Source organism: Emys orbicularis, chromosome 5 (assembly GCF_028017835.1).
Source record: "Emys orbicularis isolate rEmyOrb1 chromosome 5, rEmyOrb1.hap1, whole genome shotgun sequence".
In the NCBI taxonomy this organism is placed as follows: domain Eukaryota; kingdom Metazoa; phylum Chordata; order Testudines; family Emydidae; genus Emys; species Emys orbicularis.
Window position 1 is genome coordinate 47,448,678 of NC_088687.1, and position 24,179 is coordinate 47,472,856.

At 43.0% G+C, this 24,179-nt stretch overlaps 1 protein-coding gene across 1 annotated transcript in view; it reads right to left on the reverse strand.

Moving 5' to 3' along the window:
- SCLT1 (sodium channel and clathrin linker 1) overlaps positions 1-24,179 on the reverse strand; it is a 136,235-nt gene that overhangs the window by 63,297 nt on the left and 48,759 nt on the right. Inside the window, exons 15-17 of the mRNA XM_065404799.1 lie at positions 15,990-16,061; positions 3,062-3,136; positions 2,259-2,404 (exon numbers count right to left, since the gene is read on the reverse strand). Coding sequence (XP_065260871.1) covers positions 2,259-2,404; positions 3,062-3,136; positions 15,990-16,061 — 293 coding nt within the window. The remainder of the gene's footprint in view (positions 1-2,258; positions 2,405-3,061; positions 3,137-15,989; positions 16,062-24,179) is intronic.

Here is a 24,179-nt window from a genome sequence, read left to right on the forward strand (position 1 = left end):
TTTGAGATATAGGAGGTTGGACTTCACAAGGGAACAGGATAGTGAGAGTTCAGGCCAAAGTTCAGGAAACCTGCATTAAGGTCTTGGAGAAGGGGATTGTCTTTTGTTATGTTTGTACAGCGCCAAGCATAAGTTCCTAGTCCGTAACTGGGGTTCCTAGCCACTATGATAATACAAATAATTACTAATACAGTATGTAAGTAAATAACTAACGGAACTCAAATTTGGACTCTGGATTATAGTAAGGCAAAAATTTTTGGCTGAATAGTTCATTTGCTGAAAAATTTATATTCAGCTCAACCAAAACTGTTTGTTGATTTGACATGAAATTGCTGAATAGTTTCAAGGGGACTTAGATGCCACTCGACTTCAGTGGTGGGGATGCTCCCTTATACTCTATACTGTTGTGGGGGCAGCACTTACCTGGGATGTGGGAGACCAGGTGGGCTTCAAGTCCCCACTCTGCCTGATTTGTAGCAAAGATTTAAACTTGGGCCTCCCACATCCAATAGTTGAGTGCCTTAACCACTTGGATATACAGTCTTTCTCTCTCTCTCGCTCAATTAGTATTATTTATAAAAAACAGAACAGCTTCAACAGGAGAGAGAGAGAGAAAGAGATATCAACCCAGAATACCCTCTAGCCTAGTCGTTAGGGCACTGACCTACAAAATGGGAGTCCCAAGTTCAAATCCCTGCTTCCTATCAGGCCGAGTAGGAAACTGAACCTGTGTTTCCCACATCCCAGGTGAGTGCTCTAACATGGGACAACAGGTTTTAAGTAGACTTGGAAGGGTGAGATTTTTTTAAATCAGTAAACATCCATTTCACTGTACATACACAAACCAACTGAAAAAATAATAAAAATGTACAGATAAGCAAATTGAGAAAAATGTTGCTTGAAAAATTAGAGTTTGATTTAAGAATATTTACTTCGTGTATTTTGACACGTGATGTCGACCATTTATGTTTTAATAGTTACAAAGCTTTACTTTATGAATCTCAAGGTCTACGGTCATTAAATAATTGTCTGACCCCTTCTAATTTCCCATAATTGTCAAATATTAAATAAAAAAATGCTTAAAATCCATAATTTTGTGCAACTGTGAAAATGTAAATTGATACAGATTAGAAAAAATGCTTAAGGAGTAAACATCCATATCAGTCAACGTTATAAATAAATATAAAAATCACGTTTTGCCAACCCTAGCTATAAGGGGAAGGGCTGTACCATGACCTCCTGGGGCTTCGTGAATGGCATTTCCAATTTATCTTTGCTTTTAATAAAAAAAATTACTTGAAATAAAAAAAAAAAAAATTTCCCCCTTGGTTTTTTGTTTTGGGTCGATCTAAAACTCCACCCACCCCCAATTCGGCCAGCAAACTGAAAAAAGTGATTATTCACACAGCTCTACTCTGGATAATTTCTCCTAATTTGCTATATTTCTGTTAGTCCCACCTACATCTTGTGCCCACCTCATACCTCTACCTGCACCAATCTCATTATTCTCACACATTTTGCCTGCTATCTACTTGCTCCTCACTCTCCTCTCTTCCCTATTTCTACCTTCCTCTCCATCAGCTTCCTGTTCCTTTTCCCCACTCCCCTCTAACTCCCAGAATCCCTTTCCACAATTCATTGACCCTACTTGAACTTCAAATACTCCCACCCTCCACAACACACACAAGCAAGCAAGCAAAGCAAGACATGTTGTATTCCTGTCCTCCACCCTTCAATCTCTTTATCTGTTTAGATTATAAACTTTTTAGGGGAAGGATTGTGTGGACTTATGTTTGTCCAGTACCTAGTACATTTTGGATGCTACCACAACAATAATATAGGCGTCCTGTGCAGTGGTTTGGTATTATATAGACCAAATAAAACCCTGCTGTATGCCGACTTTAAAAAATAGGAATTCTTCTGAATATTTTGCAAAAAAAGGTTTTCCAAGCAGTTAACATTAACAATTAAAATAGGATTATTAGCCACAAAAATTGTTTCTATTTTTTTTCTTTGTAAGAGAACTGCTTTCAGCTCTGATATTGTCAAGAAAATCTGTTTAGTTCTAAAATATGTCATCCTCACTTATAATATCACCCAATGCTGCATATTTTAAAAAAAGAATGATTATGACAGCCTACTATTCCTACTTCTGAATAAGAACTTACGACAAAATACAAACACTTGACACAAGACGACTTAGATCAGATGGAAATATTGAATGAAATACTGATTAGGAGGACATATCAGTTACTTACTTCATTTCCAGTTGTTTAATTTTGTTTCGTGCCGCCTGTAGACACAGCTGAAGGTCATCTTTTGTACGCTCTGCAATCAGACACCTTTGGTGCAGTTCCTCCAGTTTTCTGTAATCACATTCACTTCCTCTGCCTTCACGGTAAATCTGAAGGATAGGCTTACACGTAAATCTCATTTTATCACACAGATGGCTGTCAGTGTAGTATTGCTGCCTACATTACGTTATCCATTCCATTGTCCAGCACAGTTTTCAGTAACTGAAGGAATGGGACTTTCATTGCTACTACTGGGATAATAGTCTTATAGATTTTGCAGTTAATTAATTTTTCTGATATTCAGCCTAAAAATCTTCTTTTGTTTAAATTTCCATTATTGCATCTACTTACACCCTTTGGACCATTTTAAACACTTCTTACTCCTATTTGGTTCTTATACCTTTAAAATAGTTGTAAGGAATTTATTACCACAATTAGACACATATCCTGAAAGTAGGTAATATGACTATGCTGAATATATACTGAATAGCGAGTTAGGAGTTTAGAAACATTCTCTAAGAGCCATCTTTTGCAGTTAATCTACTATAACTCCAAAATTTATTAGAAATATAAAATTTATTTTTCAAATTTCCTTCACTGGATTTACAATTAAACAAAAAATAAGCAAATACAAAACTAAGCATATGGTATATTCTTTCACCCCATTTTACTCAATGATATTAGAGAAAATAGTGAAATAGAAACTTAAGACAATGTTATAAAATAAAGAAAAGTTAAAGTGTAAAACTGAATATTTGCATTCTTACTTTCTCAAGTTCTTCTTCCACTGCTCGCTTCTCTCTAATGGCCCGTTCAATTTGACTCTGCTTGTCTCCACATTCCTATAAGAAGTCAAACCATTTTCTAAGGGCATTAAATACATCAAACCAAAAGAATAACAAAAACATGTGTTAAATGAAAGTTAAGGCTGCAAAGGGAAACACTCCAAAGTCAGGAAATACTAAAGCTAAAAGGTTGCTCATGCAAACTTAGTTCTCTTTATTTTTGCACGTGCATTATGACGTATGGTTTTTCTTATGCTTTTTTTTTCTTGCAGAGCCACCATCTCATTCAGTGTATAGATTAGATATGGGACAGTGAAAGTATTTGGTACTTTTTTAAATCCTCATTAGTCAATGAGTGAATGCTTACCTAATTCACTGCACACCATCCAAACTCCTCTGGTCTCCTAACCTCATTCATTACAAATTCCTCCTTTATTAATGTTCACTGTACATCCTATGCAAATCTTCTCTCAGCTACACTGGTACAAAATCTCATTTACTTTGTACTAACATCCTGATAAGTGCGAACAGAATTTGTCCCCACCCTGACAAAAAAAAAAAAAAAAAGGGACAGATCCAAAGGAGTCACTTCATTTCTTATTTATTCCTGCTAATTTATTGAGTACTATCTAATCTCTGTCCTGAATGAGGCATGGAGGGATATTTAGGAAAAATAGTATGTAATCCTATCACTAAAGATTACAGTTTTACATATATGTACGGTAGCTGGTATTGAGATGGGATGCAAAATTTCTCATGTCACTAATACAAGTTCCTTACCCTGGTGGCTACGTAAATATTATTGTTTAAGAAGGGGACTGGCCACACACTAGTAGATACATATAAACTTAAAAGCCAAATAAACATACATATCAAAGCAATGCTACAAGAAATTGACAGAAATAAGAACAATTCTCAGTATTATTATGCTCACAAATTCCTGAGAATAGTGGAAAACAAAGATAGAAGAATACAGCCAGTGGAGTACCTCATCACAATCCAGTTTACACCATTTTGTGGAACCTGATGTGCCCAATAACAGGTTGGACACATCTCTTGTAAACCTTTTCCCATTCTTCCCACACAGATCTTAGATTATAGTTGACAATGTTTCTGCCCTTGCCCATGTGTGGTATTCTGGTTAACCATACATGATATTCCAGCTAACCATAATTTAACTTCTGACAGTTAGTATTCCATTTGCTTCAATTAATTTCTTAATAGTTTTGATATATTAGTGTGGTTAGCTCCATGTTTACCTTACTGCAGAAAGTACCTAAAAATCCACTGTTTTAAACCTATTTGAGCAACTGGCAATGTACTCATTCTTTTGTGGTTTACTTATTTGTGCCTGGCACATATTGCTAAATTTTATAACCTCAGGGTAAGTAAGTAGGCTAACCTACAGTAACTCCTCACTTAACGTTGTAGTTATGTTCCTGAAAAATGCAACTTTAAGTGAAACAATGTTAAACGAATCCAATTGTCCCATAAGATTTAATGTAAATGCGGGGGGTTAGGTTCCAAGGAAATTTTTTTGGGGCAGACAAAAGGCATTATACTGTATATTGTACAGTACTGTACTGTGGTTGGGAAGTGCCCCTGGCTTACCCCACACAGGCACAGCCCGCTGCAGGCAAGGACGCTAGGAAGCACTTTTGCTGCAGCAGCTTCCCTGGAGAACAGGCTTGGATTTTGCTGGGAATGCTCCAGGCCCGCCTCTTCCTGTCCCCGCTCCACTCCAGGCCCACCTCTTCCCACCCCCACTCCACCTCCTCTCCAGAGCACACCACATCCCTCCCCCACAAAGTCTTAAGCGCTGCCAAACAGCTGTGTCTCTGCTCCTCCCTCTCCCTCCCAGAAAGTCCTAAACTGGGAGGGAGGAGGAGGAGACAGAGAAGCGGAACTTGTGCAATGCTCCCTTGCAAAGTCGCTGCTCTTCCACAGAATCTTACAAGAAGGCAGCCAAACGGCGTTATAAGGGAGCATTGCACAACTTTAAACAAGCATGTTCCCTAATTGAGCAGGGACGTAACATTGAAACAACGTTAAGTGGGACAACGTTAAATGAGGAGTTACTGTATTCTAAAAACAGGGCCTCAGCTAGGTCTCATGCTAATTCTTAACCTTCCTACCTACAGAAAACCTAGTATACTTAATATTTAGTATCTTCTACTTGCATTACTGCTTGGCAGTTAGATTATACATTAGTCAAAAATACACCCTTAACATATCATTTATAAACAAATCCATAACTGCCCGCCACTAGGCTTCAAACATATTGCAAAGCCTATTTTATCAGCAATACATTTTATGTTCTCCTACTTGCATAACATCCTCTTCACATATGGATAATAATGCCAAACTTCTAAACAAGGTGGCCAAGATCAGGTTAGGGGTGAAAAGCGCACAAGCACACACACACACACACACAGTTAATGTTGCTTGGGGAATCTTAACTTTGGCATTTCCTGGTTTAAATGGTTTATTTTTCAACTTTAATATTTATTTTAAATGGAGCTTCCTAGGAATCTTTTAAATTAAAAAAAAAAAAAAAATCCAACATGTAGAATGCTGAGTTTTGTGCAAAATAAGCACACAATAAGGCAAGAAAAGTGGAGTGGAATTTCTTTAATGCAGACATGCTTGTGGACTATGATCTGAGTGTGTATATCTCTCACTGAAGGAAGCAGGTGTGCCTGCAGAGCCCTGCTACACCTGGTGCATGCTTTTGTTTACTGAATGAAGCAGTCCTTACTGAAGTCAATAGATTTCCACATAACCACCAAAAGGTAAGTGTCTTATCAAGTGACTATCTGTGTGCAGTATTTAAAGATTCTAACCAAAAATCAATCAGGCACTAGAGCTGTCCAAGAGGGTTGCAACTGACTTTTTATAATGGCAAAAATATGTCTATTTTTCCACACTATTTGAAAATGGCCAAATCATTTTTGCTACAAAGCCAAAAAGAAAAAGCCCCAAAAAACTATTAATGTTCTTAGGTTTGATTTCTTCCTGAAGTTTCAGTCCAAAAGGTGAAAGGTTATGCAATTAAAAAAGGCCACTTATAATGTAAACATTTTTGCAATATTTACTGTAACTGTCACTATGTCCTTTAGTTAAAATACATATGTTCAAATAGCTGTGAGACTGACACCTGTTACTGTAATTACAGGTAATTACCAAAATGAGAATTTTTAAAAAATTTAGTTTCAACATGCCTTTCCTCAAAATGAGTGTTTTTGCTGAACATAAGAGAAAAATTGAAAGAAAAAAATGTTACTTGATAATTGAATCCATCATTAATCCTGTTCATGTTCCTAGGCAATGTACTTTAAGAAATGCAGCTTTTTCTTGACATAAACTTGTATAGAAGAGCCATGCATTCTATATTTGTTCATGGAGGTGACGTACTAGGTCTGTGAAGGGATCCTTCCATTTTAATTATGTTCTTCAGCCTCCCCCTTTCTCCAAAAGTCCTCATTTTATTTATGATTTCAAAAGTTAAATGTAATAAAATTTCAGAACAAGAATAAAGCTAAGATTATTATATCAGAAGTATAATCATCAGTGATAGCAAAAACACAGAGTTCCTGGAGATGGATCACCCAAAGGAAGAAAAAAAGAGATTACAAAAAAATTGTGTTTTCAATTTATATTTAAACAGCCTATGTATGGCTCTACACATACATTTGGATCACTATCTTGCTAAATTAACCCATGTCTAAGCAGCTGTTTTGCAAAAAGCAAACAGGATGTTAGGAATCATTAAAAAAAGGGGATAGAGAATAAGACGGAGAATATATTATTGCCCTTATATAAATCGATGGTACGCCCACATCTTGAATACTGCGTACAGATGTGGTCTCCTCATCTCAAAAAAGATATACTGGCACTAGAAAAGGTTCAGAGAAGAGCAACTAAAATGATTAGGGGTTTGGAACGGGTCCCATATGAGGAGCGATTAAAGAGGCTAAGACTTTTCAGCTTGGAAAAGAGGAGACTTAAGGGGGGGGAATATGATAGAAGTATATAAAATCATGAGTGATGTGGAGAAAGTAGATAAGGAAAAGTTATTTACTTATTCCCATAATACAAGAACTAGGGGCCACCAAATGAAATTAATGGGCAGCAGGTTTAAAACAAATAAAAGGAAGTTCTTCTACACACAGCGCACAGTCAACTTGTAGAACTCCTTGCCTGAGGAGGTTGTGAAGGCTAGGACTATAACAGCGTTTAAAAGAGAACTGGATAAATTCATGGAGGTTAAGTCCATTAATGGCTATTAGCCAGGATGGGTAAGGAATGGTGTCCCTAGCCTCTGTTTGTCAGAGGGTGGAGATGGATGGCAGGAGAGAGATCACTTGATCATTACCTGTTAGGTTCACTCCCCTCTGGGACACCTGGCATTGGCCACTGTCGGTAGACAGGATACTGGGCTAGATGGACCTTTGGTCTGACCCAGTACGGCCATTCTTATGTTCTTACGTAAAAGATATATACTAAAGAGAGCTAATCTGATTGAACATATCTAGTACAGATCTGTTGATTAAGAAGATACAGCAGTACATAGTCAATTTTCAGAGCAATCCATGCTTTGAAGGAAGTAGGTGCAAGAGTATTGACTATATAAAATTGCACCTTGTTTCTCAATATTTAAAATAACTTGAAAGACTTTGCACGCTGCCTCAAAGTCTGGAAAAATGAAGGATTGTGGAGATCTATTTCTCATGGGGAAATGTCTGATAACTGCAAAGCATTATTCTAGGTGGTTAGTCTTTTTCTATGAAGTATCATACATGTTGGTGTATTCTTTACCCACTTAGTTAGAGGCTAGCCCTTGCTGTGGATGGCTCCTTTATGCCACCCCAACAGCATAAAGGGGCTGCAACAGCTCCCCAGAAGATACCTCCAGGGCAGCTGTGAGGAAAGGCTGACATAGCAGTCCCACACTGCCTTCCTACACCACTCTGTGCCAGTATATATCATTATTGTATATACAAGGAGAGAAAGAAAAGGGATACAAGTAATAATTGAATTAATTTCTCTTTAAAAGGATAGCTAGTTACAAATACCTTCCATTCAGTTCCTCTAATGCAGAAAAAAAGAGTAGGAGGGGGAAAAAAACGGTTACTCACCTCTCGTAACTGTTGTTCTTCGAGATGTGTTACTTATATCCATTCCAATTAGGTGTGTGTGCGCCACATGCACAGTTGTTGGAAAGTTTTTCCCCTAGCAGCACCCGTCGGGTTGGCTCTGGAGCCCCCTGGAGTGGTACCTTCATGGTGATCAATATATGACCCTGCAGACCCGGCACCGCCTCAGTTCCTTCTTGCCAGCTACTCCGACAGAGGGGAAGGCGGGTGGGTTTGGAATAGATATGAGCAACACATCCCAAAGAACAACAGTTATGAGAGGTGAGTGATTTTTTCTTCTTCGAGTGATTGCTCAGATCGATTCCTATTAGGTGACTCCCTAGGCGGTGGGGTCGGAGTTAAGGAAATGCTGATTGTAGCACCGCTCTACCGAAAGCCGTGTCGTCTCTGGTGTGCTGGACAATGGCGTAGTGAGAGGTGAAGGTACGTACCAAGGACCAAGTTGTTGCCCTGAAGATTTCTTGGATTGGGACCTGGGACAGGAACGCTGCTGACGAGGCCTGGGCCCTAGTGGAGTGTGCTGTAAGAGTCAGGGTCGGTAATTTGGCCAGTTCATAGCACGTGCGGCTGCAGGACGTGATCCAGGAGGATATTCTTTGAGATGAGACTGGGAGGCCTTTCATCCGGTATGCCACCGCTATGAACAGCCGGTTCGATTTTCTGAACAGCTTAGTGCGCTCGATGTAGAAAGCTAGTGTTCTTCGAACATCGAGGGAGTGTAGTCGCTGCTCCCAGGTAATGGCATGAGGCTTAGGGTAAAAGACAAGTAGGAAAATGTCCTGGCTGGTGTGGAAGTGCCACAACACCTTGGGAAGAAAGCCCGGGTGTGGCCTGAGTTGCACCTTAGCCTTGTGGAAAACCGTGTAAGGTGGGTCAGAGATGAGGGCCTTTAGCTCAGACATCCTTCTCGCAGTTGTAATGGCGACCAGGAAAGCTACCTTCCAAGAAAGATATAGGAGGGAGCAAGTCGCCAGTGGTTTGAATGAGGGCCCTCATGAGCCTGCAAAGGACCAAGTTAAGGTCCCATGCAGGGACAGGCTGCTGGATCTGAGGATGTAGGCGATCCAAACCTTTGAGGAAGTGACCAAACATAGGGTTGGTGAAGACCGATTGACCAGACGCACCTGGGTGGAAGGCCAAGATAGCAGTGAGGTGTACCCTTATGGAGGACACCGCCAGGCCTTGCTGTTTCAGGTGTAGGAAGTACTCTAAGATGAGGGGTACCGGCGCCTGGAAGAGGTGTGTGCGATGCTGGTCTCACCACCACGAGAATATTTTCCACTTTGCCAGATACGTGGCTCTAGTAGAGGGCTTCGTGGTGCTGAGGAGGAGCTCCCTTACTTGTTCTGAGTACAGAAGTTCCATGGGGTTCAGCCATGAAGCTTCCAAGCCATGAGGTGGAGGGAGCGTAGGTTGGGGTGACAGAGGAAACCGTGGTCCTGAGTGAGTAAGTTGGGGAGGAGAGGTAACGTGACTGGTGTGTCCACCAACAGCTTCAGTAGTTTGGTGTACCAGTGCTGTCGAGGCCACACTGGAGCTATCAGAATTACCTTTGCTCCCTGCAGATCTTGAGCAAGACCTTGTGCACGAGAGGGAACAGGGGAAAGGCATAGAGCAGGCAACCTCTCCAGGGTAGCAGAAATGCGTCCGTGATGGAGCCTGGGCTGTGACCCTGTAAGGACAGAACGTTGGGCACTTCCTGTTGCATTGGGTGGCAAACAGGTCGACCTGGGGAAACCCCCACCTTTGGAAAATGAGATGTATGACATCTGGTCGGATGGACCACTCGTGTGTGTGGAAGGACCTGCTGAAGTGATCCGCCAGCGTGTTCTGAACTCCTGGTAGAAAGGATGCTTCCAGGTGAATGGAGTGGGCTGTGCAAAACTCCCACAGCTGAAGGGCCTCCCGGTATAGGGGAAAAGAACTGGCTCCCCCTTGCTTGTTGATGTAAAACATGGTGTTGGTGTTGTCCGTTAGAACCGCTATGCACTGGCATTGCAGTTGGGCCTGGAAGGCCTGGCAAGCGAGACACACCGCCCTCAGCATCTTGACGTTGATATGTAGGGAGAGCTCGTCCTGCGACCACAGGCCCTGGTTCCCCAGATGCACCCCCCATCCCAGAGCCAACGCTTCCGTAACCAGGGACAAGGAAGGTTGAGGGTTGTGGAAGGGGACGCTCCGCACACCACTTCGGAGTCGAACCACCAGTGGAGGGATGTGAGGACCTGCCCTGGCACTGTGACCACTGAATTCAAGCTGTCGCGCCCTGGGTGGTAGGCCAAGGCGAGCCATGCCTGCAACGGCCTGAGCCGTAGCCTGGCGTGCTGGATCACGTAAGTGCAAGAAGCCATGTGACCGAGGAGACTCAGGCACCCCCTTGCTGTTGAGGTTGGGAATTGCTGGAGGCTTTGAATTATGTCCTTGATGGCTCGGAATCGGGACTCCGGTAGAAGTGCCTGTGCCTGGACCGAGTCTAACACTGCCCCAATGAATTCTGTTCTCTGGGTCGGTTCCAGGGTCGACTTCCCCAAGTTGAGGAGGAGACCCAGCCGCTCGAACATGCACCTGAGCAAATGGATTTGGGACCACCGCTGTGCCCTGGTGAAGCCCCTGAGCAGCCAGTCATTGAGGTAGGGTTAATACCTGTACCTGCTGGCGATGGAGGAAAGCAGCCACGACCGACATGCACTTGGTGAAAACTTGGGGGGGGGGGGGCTGTTGAGAGGCCGAATAGTAGGGCAATAGTGCCTAGGGAGACCATGAGGAACTTCAACTTTACCATGAATTTGTTGAGCCCACGCAGATCTAAGATGGGTCTGAGACCCCCTTTGGCCTTCGGGATTAGGAAGTATCGGGAGTAGAATCCCTTGCACCTTAGTTCCTGAGGAACCTACTCCACCGCTCCCATGGTGAGGAGCGCCTGCACCTCCTGGATAAGGAGTTGCTCGTGAGAGGGGTCCCTGAAGAGGGACGGGGAAAGGGGGTGGGGAGGAGGGTAGGAACAGAACTGGAGAGAGTATCCCACTTCCACCGTGCTGAGGTCCTAGCGATCCGCGGTTATTTGGGACCAGGCACGGCAGAAGTGGGACAAATGATTCAAAAAGGGCGGGGAAGGATCTGGGAATGAGTCTGGTGCGCCGTCCTCGGGCGTCCCTTCAAAAGGCCTACTTGGAACCCAACAATGGTTTGGTCAGGCCCTGGCCTTGTCCGGAAGGGGGGCTGGAAGGCTTCCTTCTGCCGTTCCTTCCCCTTCTTCTGTAAAAGTCCTGTCTTGGCCGAGGAGGGTAGGAGCTCCGCTGAGGCTGTTGGGGCTTGAAATGCTTCCGTTGGGTTGCCGGGGCATGCATCCCCAAGGATTTCATAGTAGGCCTCGAGTCTTTTAGGCTATGCAACCAAGAGTCAGTCTGCTCCACAAACAGGCCCACCTCATCAAAAGGCAGGTCCTGCATTGTCTGCTGAACCTTGGGCTGTATGTCTGAGGCTTGCAACCATGAGATGCGCCTCATGGCAATACCCGAGGACACGGTGCGTGCTGCCAAGTCTGCAGCACTCAGTGAGGCCTGTAAAGAGGTCTGTGCCACGGCCTTGCCCTCCTCTACTATGGCTCCAAACTCCTCCCTAGACTCAGGTGGCACGAGCTCTTTGAACTTGAGCATCGAGTTCCAGGAGTTGAAGTTATATTGGCTCAGAATTGCCTGCTGGTTGGCAATTCTGGGCTGGAGCCCCCCCCGTAGAGTACACTTTACGCCCAAACAAGTCCAGGCGCTTGGCTTCCTTGGACTTGGGTGCTGGGGCTTGCTGCCCCTGCCTCTCTCTCTCTCTCTCTCTCTCATTTACTGCCACAACCACCAATTAACAGGGCTGCGGGTGCATAAAAAGGTAGTCCTACCCCTTTGAGGGCACAAAGTACTTCCTCTCAACACCTTTGGCTGTGGGAAGGATGGAGGCCAGAGTCTGCCAGATGGTCTTGACATTGGCCTGTATAGTTTTGATGAGGGACAGAGCCATCCTCGAAGGACCTTCTGGGGCCAAAACGTCAACCACTTGGTCCTCTGACTCCACCACCTCCTCGGCCTGAAGACCCATGTTGCGTGCTACCCTGCGCAGGAGGTCCTGGTGGGTGCAACTGTCTATAGGAGGTGGTCGAGAGATGAAAGTGCCTGCGACGGCCTCGTCTGGGGAGAAGGATGAAGAGGCTAATGGGGGAACAGGGTCCTCCTGCCCCTCCTGCTCATCAGGAGCCTGATGACCTGCTCCACCAGGCTCAGGAACCGAAGTTGGAGTTGGTTCGGGGGGGGGGGGGAGGGGGAGTGAGGGGGGCGGCAGCACGGCACCTCCTCAGCACCCCTAGGGCTGGGGCAACTAGCTGAGGTCTCCGGCATCCTCGGTTCAGAAGTGGCCGATCAGGAGCCTTTAGACTGGGCACCCTGGGCCTGGTGGTACGCCCACAGGGTCCAGAATGGCCACTGAGCTGCTCCCTGCCACTGCACAGGCCACAGCCCTCCCCCCACCTCAGAGTGTTCATGACCTGACCAGTGCTGGCCCCACTCCGAATACCTAGATCCCAAGTCCAAGGACCGGGACCGTGAGGGCCAGGGCGGTGCCCAGTGGAGCTGAGCTGATGAGTGGTGCCGCGAGGCTGGGGCTATGCGGGGTCGTCAGGAGGAGTCGGGACTGGTGCCGGGTGCGGGACCTGCTGCGTGAAGGGGACCGACCTGAGGATCGGCATCGCGATCAGGGGCGCTGGTGCAATCTGGAGCGGTGCTGGGACTCCATCAGCAGTGCCGACGGCTGGATCATCGCTGGTTTGCCTCGAGACAGTGCCATATGATATGGTACCGGAGGCTTGGCTCGAATCGTAGGCGACCTCAGCGCTGTCATGGCTATGAGGTCCCTTGTGGCTGCAAAGGTGTCTGGGGCGGATGGCAGCTCCACCTCCTCAATGATGTGGGCCAGGAAGTCCAAAGGCACCGGACTCGATTGTCTCCCTTGCGGGGACAAAGTCAATGGTGCTGTCTCCGCAGGCTTCAGCGCTGGGCGCTCCTCACAAGGATGCGCCCCACTGGCTGGCTCCAGAGGAGCAGGCCTCTGGGATGGAGAGCGACTCCTCCCTTGCTTCTGGTGCTGCTTCTGCGTCGGGGAATGGGAGCGGTGATCTCTGCTACAGTCCGTCTGTGGTGCCGCTTCTACCACTGCCACCGGGGTGCTACGCACTGAAGAACTCAGTGCCGGGTCCTGCTGCGCTGATGGAGGCTGAGGTCTAAGTGCCGCCTCCATAAGGAGCTGCTTAAGGCAAAAGTCTCGCTCCTTTTTGGTTCTGGGGTGAAACCCTTTGCAAATCCTGCACCTATTGGCTTGGTGAGTCTCCCCCAGACACTTCAGACAAGTGCAGTGGGGGTCGCCCGTTGGCATGGGCTTGGAGCAGGACTTCCAGGGCTTGAACTGCTGGGACTTGGGCATGAAAGCCCTCCCAAGTAAAAGCGGTCGGGATAGAGGGTAAAACCCCCAGCCCAACTGCTACAAACTACTACACCGCTACCTCGATATAACATGACCTGATATAACACGAATTCGGATATAACGCGGTAAAGCAGTGCTGCGGGGGGGCGGGGCTGCGCACTCCGGTGGATCAAAGCAAGTTCAATATAACGCGGTTTCACCTATAACGCGGTAAGATTTTTTGGCTCCCGAGGACAGCATTATATCGAGGTAGAGGTGTGCTAAAATAAAAACTAATTAAAAAGGTATAAGAAACAGAGAGAAAAATAAAGAGATAGGGAAACGTGGAGAACTTGCTGAGCAAGATGCCACAGTTCCAACGATCATCGCTGGTGGTAAGAAGAAACTGAGGAGGCGCCAGGTTGGCAGGGTCATATATTGAGCGCCATGAAGGCGCCACTCCAGGGGGCTCCACAGCCAACCTGACGGGTGCTGCTAGGGGAAAATCTTTCCGATGACTGTGCACGCAGCGCGCACACACCTAATTGGAATCGATATGAGCAATCACTCGAAGAACTATAGTTGACCCATAATTTTAATTCATTCCTTTTGTTCAAAAGTTTTAATTTTGAACAGAGAATTGACTAAAACAGAGAATCTACATTCACAAAATTGCTGACAATTGATATTGTCTAAATTCCATCAGCCCTACTGAAAGTCTAAAACAGATTTTTTCTTATATGTTTAAGTTTACATATCCATTACAGTGCACACCTTTTATAAGAATCACATCTATCTATTTAGATTTTCAGAAAGCCTTTGACAAGGTCCCTCACCAACGGCTCTTAAGCAAAATAAGCAGTCATGGGATAAGAGGGAAGGTTCTCTCACGGATTGGTAACTGGTTAAAAGATAGGAAACAAAGGGTAGGAATAAATGGTCAGTTTTCAGAATGGAGAGAGGTAAATAGTGGTGTCCCCCAGGGATCTGTACTGGATCCAGTCCTATTTAACATATTCATAAACGATCTGGAAAAAGGGGTAAACAGTGAGGTGGCAAAATTTGCAAATGATACAAAACTTCTCAAGAGAATTAAGTCCCAGACAGACTGCGAAGAGCTACAAAAGGATCTCTCAAAACTGGGTGACTGGGCAACAAAATGGCAGATGAAACTGAATGTTGATAAATGCAAAGTAATGCACATTGGAAAACATAATCCTAACTATACATATACAATGATGGGTCTAAATTAGCTGCTACCACTCAAGAAAGAGATCTTGGAGTCATTGTGGATTGTTCTCTGAAATCATTCACTCAATGTGCAGCGGCAGTCAAAAAAGCGAACAGAATGTTGGGAATCATCAAGAAAGGGATACATAATAGGACAGAAAATATCATATTGCCTCTATATAAATCCATGGTACACCTACACCTTGAATACTGCATGCAGATGTGGTTGCCCCATCTCAAAAAAGATATATTGGAATTGGAAAAGGTTCAGAAAAGGGCAACAAAAATGATTAGGGGTATAGAACGGCTTCCGTATGAGGAGAGATTAATAAAAGTGGGACTTTTCAGCTTGGAAAAGAGGCGACTAATGGGGGACATTATAGAGGTCTATAAAATCATGAGTGGTATAGAGAAAGTAAATAAGGAAGTGTTATTTACTCCTCCTCATAATACAAGAACAAGGGGCCACCAAAGGAAATTAATAGGTAGCAGGTTTAGAACAAACACAAGAAAGTATTTTTTCATGCAACGCAATGTCAACCTTTGGAACTCCTTGCCAGAGGGAGTTATGAAGGCCAATACTATAACAGGGTTCAAAAGGCACCTAGATAGATTCATGGACGATAGGTCCATCAATGGCTATTAGCCAGGATAGGCAGGAAGGGTGTCCCTAGCCTCTGTTTGCCAGAAGCTGGGATTGGGTGACAGGGCATGGATCACTTGATGATAACCTGTCTGTTCATTCCCTTTGGGGCACCTGCCATTGGCCACTGTCAGTGGACAGGATACTGGGCTTGATGGACCTTTGGTCTGACCCAATACGGCCGTACTTATGTTCTTATCTGAAATGATTCGATTCTTAAAAATGGTTGATTCTTATAAGTGGGTATTTTAGTTCATATATGAATGATTTTGTCCCCGTGGTTTGGATCACTATATGCAGCTGATTCTTATATCAGTGATACTTGTAAATAGAGTGCACGGTAATAGATAAATACAAATGGACACGTGTCCATGTAACAAAAAAGGTATTCAAAAAAATTTCTGACCAATAAAAGTTATTTTCAACACAGTCCAGAACGTACCATTTGAAGAGCAGAAAGTTCTTCTGTTAATCGAGAAATCTGTATATTGTAATGCTTCCTTGCATTCTCTACCTGCAATTAAAAAAAGATATTTTACTTAATCTGCACAGACTATTTTTCTATCCTATGATGCACGTTTATGGGACTGGAATTGCTGACAGAAATGGGCCATTGCTGTACACCAACATATTAAATATGGCCTTTATCCATGGAACACTGATGCTAACTAACCTGTGCCCTAGTATTTCTGAGATCTTTAATAATGAATTGACTCTAGAAAGGAAATTGAGAGATTCCTCAAGAACACAGAATTAGAGTTAAAAAAAACTATACTAAGATAACACAAAAGGGCATTTATCAGTGTTCGGCCCTGAAAATTCTTGAGAGGAGAGAGAAGAAACTTTGTCCTCTAGATTTTAGAGGAAAGAGAAAAAAGATTGATATAGTAGTTAAGATTAATGAGAATTATAAGTTATACAGAAGTTATTAATTAGGTACATTTGATGAAGGGGATGACGTGGACACAGAGCTGCTATCTGGATAATCTTATGAATACTGTATGTGACATTTATGGAGATAGACTGTATAACTACATGAAGGTTAGTGCAATGTTTGTTATATGCCAGGGGTAGGCAACCTATGGCACGCGTGCCAAAGGCGGCATGAGAGCTGATTTTCAGTGGGGCTCACACTGCCCGGGTCCTGGCCACCAGTCTGGGGGGGGTGGGGAGGGGAGGGCTCTGCATTTTAATTTAATTTTAAATGAAGTTTCTTAAACATTTTAAAAACCTTATTTACTTTACATATAACAATAGTTTAGTTATATATTATAGACTTATAGAGACTTTCTAAAAATGTTAAAATCTATTACTGGCACGCAAAACCTTAAATTAGAATGAATAAATGAAGACTCGGCACACCACTTCTGAAAGGTTGCCGACCCCTGTTATATGCCTTCACTGGGGACAGTTGGAAGAACAAGCAGGAAGACAACAGAATGACTCCCCCAGATAAGAACATCCTGGCATATACCTGAAAGACAATGGGAAAAGCTATTAGCTTCCAGGATCCTAGATCCTACCACCTACTCAAAGTTACACAACTGTTTTGCCAGTGCTAGGAACTAACAGATCAAAGGGCTATAAACAGATTAAAAATAATAATTTGTTCTCTGACAAGGGAGGCGATCAAAAGGACTCAGTAGCTTTTAAAGGACACTCCCTGAAGCAGAAGGAGAGATCATTGATTTGTGAGTTAAGGGAAGACTGTGATCCTTACCCCAACAGTCTCTCAGTCTCAGTTCCACCCCAAACGGGAGCATCTACCTGTTATTTTTTTTGATTTCCCCCCCTCTCTCCCAGAGTAGGCTTACCCTGTATGGGTAGCTCAAAGCAATGTCAACCTATTAGAGGCCACAATACTGAAGATCCTTGACTATATGCTGCTCCTGAAACATGCGGGACTAGCATTTAACACTCTCTGAAGTTTCACTTGGTGGCAATAATGGTGTGTTGCACTTGAGTACATCCATGGTTGCAGTCCTGCAAATCTGTCTGTGGCTGGTGCTTCGCATGTCCCAGTGCTTCATTTCCTTGCTGCAGCCCCATAAACCTGCATGCAGCCTTAAGTCAGGGAAGGCAGTACTAGGACATAGCAATCCACTACCAAGGCAGGATGCAGCCCCGAGAGCACAGGGAGAGGTGCCAGGAAGCCTCAGGGGCCCCAGCCCGTCCACTCTCTGTGGAAAGCCCCAGCATCTGGGCTGCAGCCCTTCTCCCTGCTGCTGCCCTACTTGCAGCCTTCCCTCCCAGCCCACAGTGCCAAGACTCTGGCAGGGACTTCCCTAATGCCCCAACCCATTATCTCCTGTGCAAGCAGTGGGTGCCCAGATGCAAGCAAGTTTGTGGGGCTGCAGCCAAAGAAGGAAGTGCTAGCCCCCAGTATCAAGGCAGGACGCAGCCTGGAGAGTGCAGGAAGAGGTAACATGCAGCTTTAGCACTTCTTTCCCTGGTTGCAACCCCACACATTTGCTAGTGATTAATGCCTTTTTAAAAAAAAGTTGTTAATAAACAGCATGCCTGATGCCAATATCCGAATCCCATTAACATTAAAGTCAATGGGACAAGATCGGCTCCCAAAACGTTACTACACCGCTACCTCGATATAATGCCACCCAATATAACGCGAATTTGGATATAACGCGATAAAGCAGTGCTCCAGGGGGGCGGGGCTGCGCACTCCGGTGGATCAAAGCAAGTTCAATATAACGCGGTTTCACCTATACCACGGTAAGATTTTTTGGCTCCTGAGGACAGCGTTATATCGAGGTAGAGGTGTATTAGTTTCAGGATTATGATTAACTAGCATCCACTATATTATAATTCTTTGAAAAAATGTGAACACAAAAACTGATGGTTTACTTTTAGCTGGTTTTGTGAAAAGGTGGAAACTCCAGCTTTCACATCCATGTTTGTGCACTAAGATGAAAAGTGCTTTTTCCACGATGAGATCCTAGGCTACTGAAGTTTACATAAAGTCATTTTAAGACAAATCTGAAGAGCTCTGTGACTCAAAAGCTTGTCACTTGTGCCAACTGAAGTTGGTCCAATAAAAGATATTACCTCACCCACTTTGTGTCTCTAACACTTCTCAGTGAAAGCCTCATTCTCTTATGCAGAAGAGTATTTGGAAGTAATGCTCTAGCGATGCAAAAACTGAGAAGGCAATTTTAACCACACTTTGCAGCACACCCTGTGCTCTCAAGAGGCAATCAGCAACTCACAGATTCAGGTGCTATATCAGTAAATTAACTACAGCTCTGGGTTGATCTCAGTAAAACAACGGGTGTAATGCAGTGCTAGTGAACAGATTTACTGAAGTGAATGTTTCTTTAAGAATCCATGTAAAGGCCCACTCTACATCTGCACAGACAGCAACATTTTAGGTCCTCAGGGCATTTGTGAGAATCTTTCCGGAGTCATAAGAGTACACTTATTCTTCTTCTGTGCCATCTAGCCACTTGAAGTTCTGCCAATATACTGTACATCCTTGCAGTAGCGAACTATACTGTTAGAATGCTTGCAAGCAGACTGCTGACATTAACAGTGTGCCATCAACTGTTTTTGATGCTGTAAAAAACCACTTGGGAAAACTTTTCTATTTTATTACCTTGCATAACATCTCTGCACTATGAAAGATTTCTTTAGAACAATGTTCATGAATCTGAAATGACATAAGTTTTTATCTTAGAACTACCAGCCCTTTCAGCTCTACAACCTCTGACAAAGTAGCAAAAGTATCTGCCAAAAATGATGTAACTAAGGTTCTGCGTATCATTCAAGTAAACCCCAAAAGCTAGGTCTGCAGTTGTACCTGCCAAGTCATCAGGCAACCATCAAATGCAGCTGGGCTACAGCAGAACCACCTAACTGGCTATAGCAGCAAGGTGGCTTGCTTGTTGGCTGCCTGATGACTGGGCAAGCGCAGCACCAGACCTTCATTCCTGACATTTTTCCCCATCTTTACTTGAATTATATGCAGACAATTAATTACCTCATTTTTGGCAGATAGTGTTAATACTTTGTCAGAGGTTGTAGACTTGAAAGGACTAGTAGCTCTAATAAATCTAAGACATCTGAAGAAGTGAGGTTCTTACCCACGAAAGCTTATGCTCCCAATACTTCTGTTAGTCTTAAAGGTGCCACAGGACCCTCTGTTGCTTTTTACAGATTCAGACTAACACGGCTACCCCTCTGAAATCTAAGACAGACGTTCATTCCTATTTATTAAATATAAATTCAATTGTCTGGACAATTTTAATCTAGAGATAAACTAAATACTGAAAATAAAAAGATGTTTACTGAACTAAGATGCTGTTTCATGCTTGTCAAATGAATACATTAATTTTTAAGTAAGTATTTTGAACATGATGTCCTCTAAGTTTTAGAAAGTGGAAACTAAATTAAAAGGATGAGTATATTGTCACTTGCTACACTTAAGATCAGGAGCAGCATCTTGAAGTGGATAAGGATACAGGCAGAATGAAGTGCAATTGACAGTTACGTAGTTTCCATGTCTGTCTACACTACAGTAGAACCTCAGAGTTATGAGCACCTCAGGAATGGAGGTTGTTCATAGATCTGAAGTGTTTGTAAACTCTGAACAAAACGTTATGGTTGTTCTTTAAAAATTTACAACTGAACATTGAGTTAGTACAGCTTTGAAACTTTGCTACGCAGAAGAAAAATACTCTTTTAACCGTCTTAATTTAAATGAAACTTGCACAGAAACAATTTCCTTACCTTGTCAAAAAATGTTTACTCTTTCATTTTTTTTTTTTACAGTAGTTTAACAATACTGTACTGCCTTTTTTTTCTCTCTACTGCCTGATTGCAAACTACGAGTTACAAATTAAATGTATGGTTGACCAGTCAGTTCACAATTCTGGTGTAACTCTGAGATTCTACTGTATTTAAAATTTATGACCTGCTCCCATGAAGGAGGTGTTTTATATTTAAGGCTCTTCTATAGAGAAGAGGGGTCCATGTTCGTGGATCCAATTACGTGACCTTGGTCTCACAGAATATTGTTCAGTAGGTATTAGTTCTGATGGAACATTGTGATTCAAATGTGAATATGGGACAGATTTTTCCGTTTGGGAAAACACAGACCCCCTCTATTACATGGTATTGGGTCCTGGCACTTCAGGAAGCAATGCACTATTAAATAGATCAGTTACTATTTCATAGAAATGTGTAATTGGTGCAATATGAGTCAAGATAGTTAAATCCCAGGCAGACTGCGAAGAACTACAAAAGGATCTCTCAAAACTGGGTGACTGGGAAACAAAATGGCAGATGAAATTCAATGTTGATAAATGCAAAGTAATGCACATTGGAAAACATAATCCTAACTAAAAAGCAACAGAGGGTCCTGTGGCACCTTTAAGACTAACGGAAGTATTGGGAGCATAAGCTTTCGTGGGTAAGAACCTCACTTTTTCAGATGCAAGAAGAAGTGAGGTTCTTACCCACGAAAGCTTATGCTCCCAATACTTCTGTTAGTCTTAAAGGTGCCACAGGACCCTCTGTTGCTTTTTACAGATTCAGACTAACACGGCTACCCCTCTGATACATAATCCTAACTATACATATAAAATCATGGGGTCTACCACTCAAGAAAGATCTTCGGGTCATTGTGGACAGTTCTCTGAAAACATCCACTCAATGTGCAGCGGCAGTCAAAAAAATGAACATAATGTTGGAAATCATTAAGAAAGGGATAGATAATAAGACAGAAAATATTGCCTCTATATAAATCCATGGTACGCCCACATCTTGAATACTGCATGCAGATGTGGTCGCCCCATCTCAAAAAAAGATAGATTGGAATTGGAAAAGGTTCAGAAAACAGCAACAAAAATGATTAGGGGTATGGAACTATTTCACCAGGAGGGTGGTGAAGCACTAGAATGGGTTACCTAGGGAGGTCATGGAATCTTCATCTTTAATGGTTTTTAAGGCCTGGCTTGATAAAGCCCTGGCTGTGATGATTTATTTGGGGTTGGTCCTGCTTTGAGCAGGGGGTGGGACTAGATGACCTCCTGATGTCTCTTCCAACCCTAATCTTCAATGGTTCTGTGAACGGCTGCTGTATGAGGCGAGATCAATAAGACTGGGACTTTTCAGCTTGGAAAAGAGATGACTAAGGCTGGGGGGGATATGCTAGAGGTCTATAAAATCATGACTGGTGTGGAGAAAGTAAATAAGGAAGTGTTATTTACTCCTTCTGATAACACAAGAACTAGGGGTCACCAAATGAAAATAATAGGCAGCAGGTTTAAAACAAACAAAAGGAAGTATTTCTTCACACAACACACAGTCAACCTGTGGAACTCTTTTGCCAGAGGAGGTTATGAAGGCCAAGACCATAACAGGGTTCAAAAAAGAACTAGATGAATTCATGGAGGATAGGTCCATTAATGGCTATTAGCCAGGATGGGAAGGGATGGTGTCCCTAGCCTCTGTTTGCCAGAAGCTGGGAACGGGCAACAGGTGATGGATCACTTGATGATTACCTGTTCTGTTCATTCCCTCTGGGGCACCTGGCATTGGCCACAGTCAGAAGACAGGATACTGGGCAAGATGGACCTTTGGTCTGACTCAGTATGGACGTTCTTATGTTTTTAAGACACTGTGACCCACCAGGCCCACTCTTCATTTCTAGATCCAGTTCAAAGAGCAGGTCATGATCTTGCTACACTGAGGGCACATTGGAAGATCCATCCTTTGCACAGGTCCTTGCTAATAACAAAGCTGAAAAATGACTGGCACCACTCATTGTTGAGTCTGTTTGGGATACAGGCTAGATTAAGTGGGGATTAAGTGTTTTGGACATTTTGGGCAAAAGATGCAGTTCTTTTTTTGAATATGGATGGCACTGACATTTCATAATAATATGTATATGATAAAATGCACGGGTATTATATATACTCAAAATGGGTATGTATGACCTAGATGGACATATATGAATGAGACAGTTATGAAGTGTAGTTGCTCATGATGCAGGCCCTGTATAGTCTTTCAGTTAAATAATGTATCTTTTTAACAGTTAAAGCCACCAGTTTACCATAAGAACTATGTATCTGCAAAGCTACATTTTATTAAACATAAATATTGTAGTTAAAAAGTAGGTGTGAAGTAAAAAATGATTTTGAAATCATTCCTAAATGTAGTTGAAGACGTTGCTTGTTTTCTTCAAAAAAGGATAGAATCAGTTGTCTCAAATATGTATCCAAGGTGAATTAAAACAAAATTGAACCCTCAAAATCAATAGACTGAAATAACAGTAATATACCACAGAGAACCAGAGCAGTGTTTATAAGCTTCTTTACAAAAAAATGAAAAAATAGCCAAGGAAGTAGTTTTCCAAATATCTGGCAGGTATGTTTGGGGTTCTGGCCCAGCTAATGATTACCACACAAGACAGTTGATAAAACCATCTGGAAAAAAGTCTTCTTAGCAGCCCATCAACATTAAATATATATGCAATGAGAGATGGAAAAAAGCCATGGTCAAAATGCCCCTGGCTGTTTTGGGTTTTTTTAAAAACATGCTTATACCCTTGACTGTGCAAGATGGATGTTATTCAAATCTCATTTTTGTAGTCCCCTGCAAAAAAAAGCTACTAAAATTTTATCTTGTTAAAACACACTAGAAAAAATAAATGTATTTTCATTCTTGGTTGTTTTTTATACTCAAACCTATTTCATTAAAATCCCTCTACGTAATAATTTTAATATACACATTTTCTAACTCTGGAGAAACAGCATGTGGGCACCAAAAGATAGATCTTGTAAAGAAATCTATCACAGAACATTTACAGATCATTCTGTGCGTGTGGTATGAATGAATGAATGAATGGCAGAGCTCAAATTTAAACAGTTACAAGTGCAGTCTCTCCCACGCATTCCTTCTTCCTTCCTCTCTATATTCAATAACTGCCTTGCCTCATTTATTTCTTCATTCATTATCTCCCAGCCTGCACTACCCTCTCATCAAAATGCTTCTCTCTTTCCCCTCACACATCTTACCTCTGACCAGCAGAATGGGAGGAGAGCCCCCTTCTCCTAAAATAGCAGCCTAGCTCCACCACTGCCTCTAGGCACCTTATTCAGTTCAAGATTTCTACCTAGCCAAGTAATTTTGCTATAGTTGTTCAGGGCTTACTAATACTTCAAAATGAAAAGAACAGTTACTTACCCTGCAGCAACTGTGGTTCTTTGAGATGCGACAGTCTGCATGGATCCCATCATAAATGCATGTGCCTCATGTATGCAAGATTTTATTTTATTTTTAATAGTGTCTGTCAGGGCTGCACATGTGCCCTGTGCTACCTCATTCTCCCATGCAAGAACGTAAAGGATAGTGACTATAACCCTCCCTCAGGTCCCTCTCAACTCAAAATTCTAAGTAGCTGTGGATTCTGAAAAGTGGGGATAGATGGTGGATAGTGGGATTCACACTGACAACAATGTATTAAATAACCACAATTACTGTAAATAACCATTCTTTGAGATGGTGTAGTCAATGTGGATCCCACTGCAGGTAACTGGCAAGCAGTGTCCTCCTTGGATGGTGGGAGTGAGGAGTTTCAGCTACAATCAGTCAAATAGACTGCAGTACCGCTTTC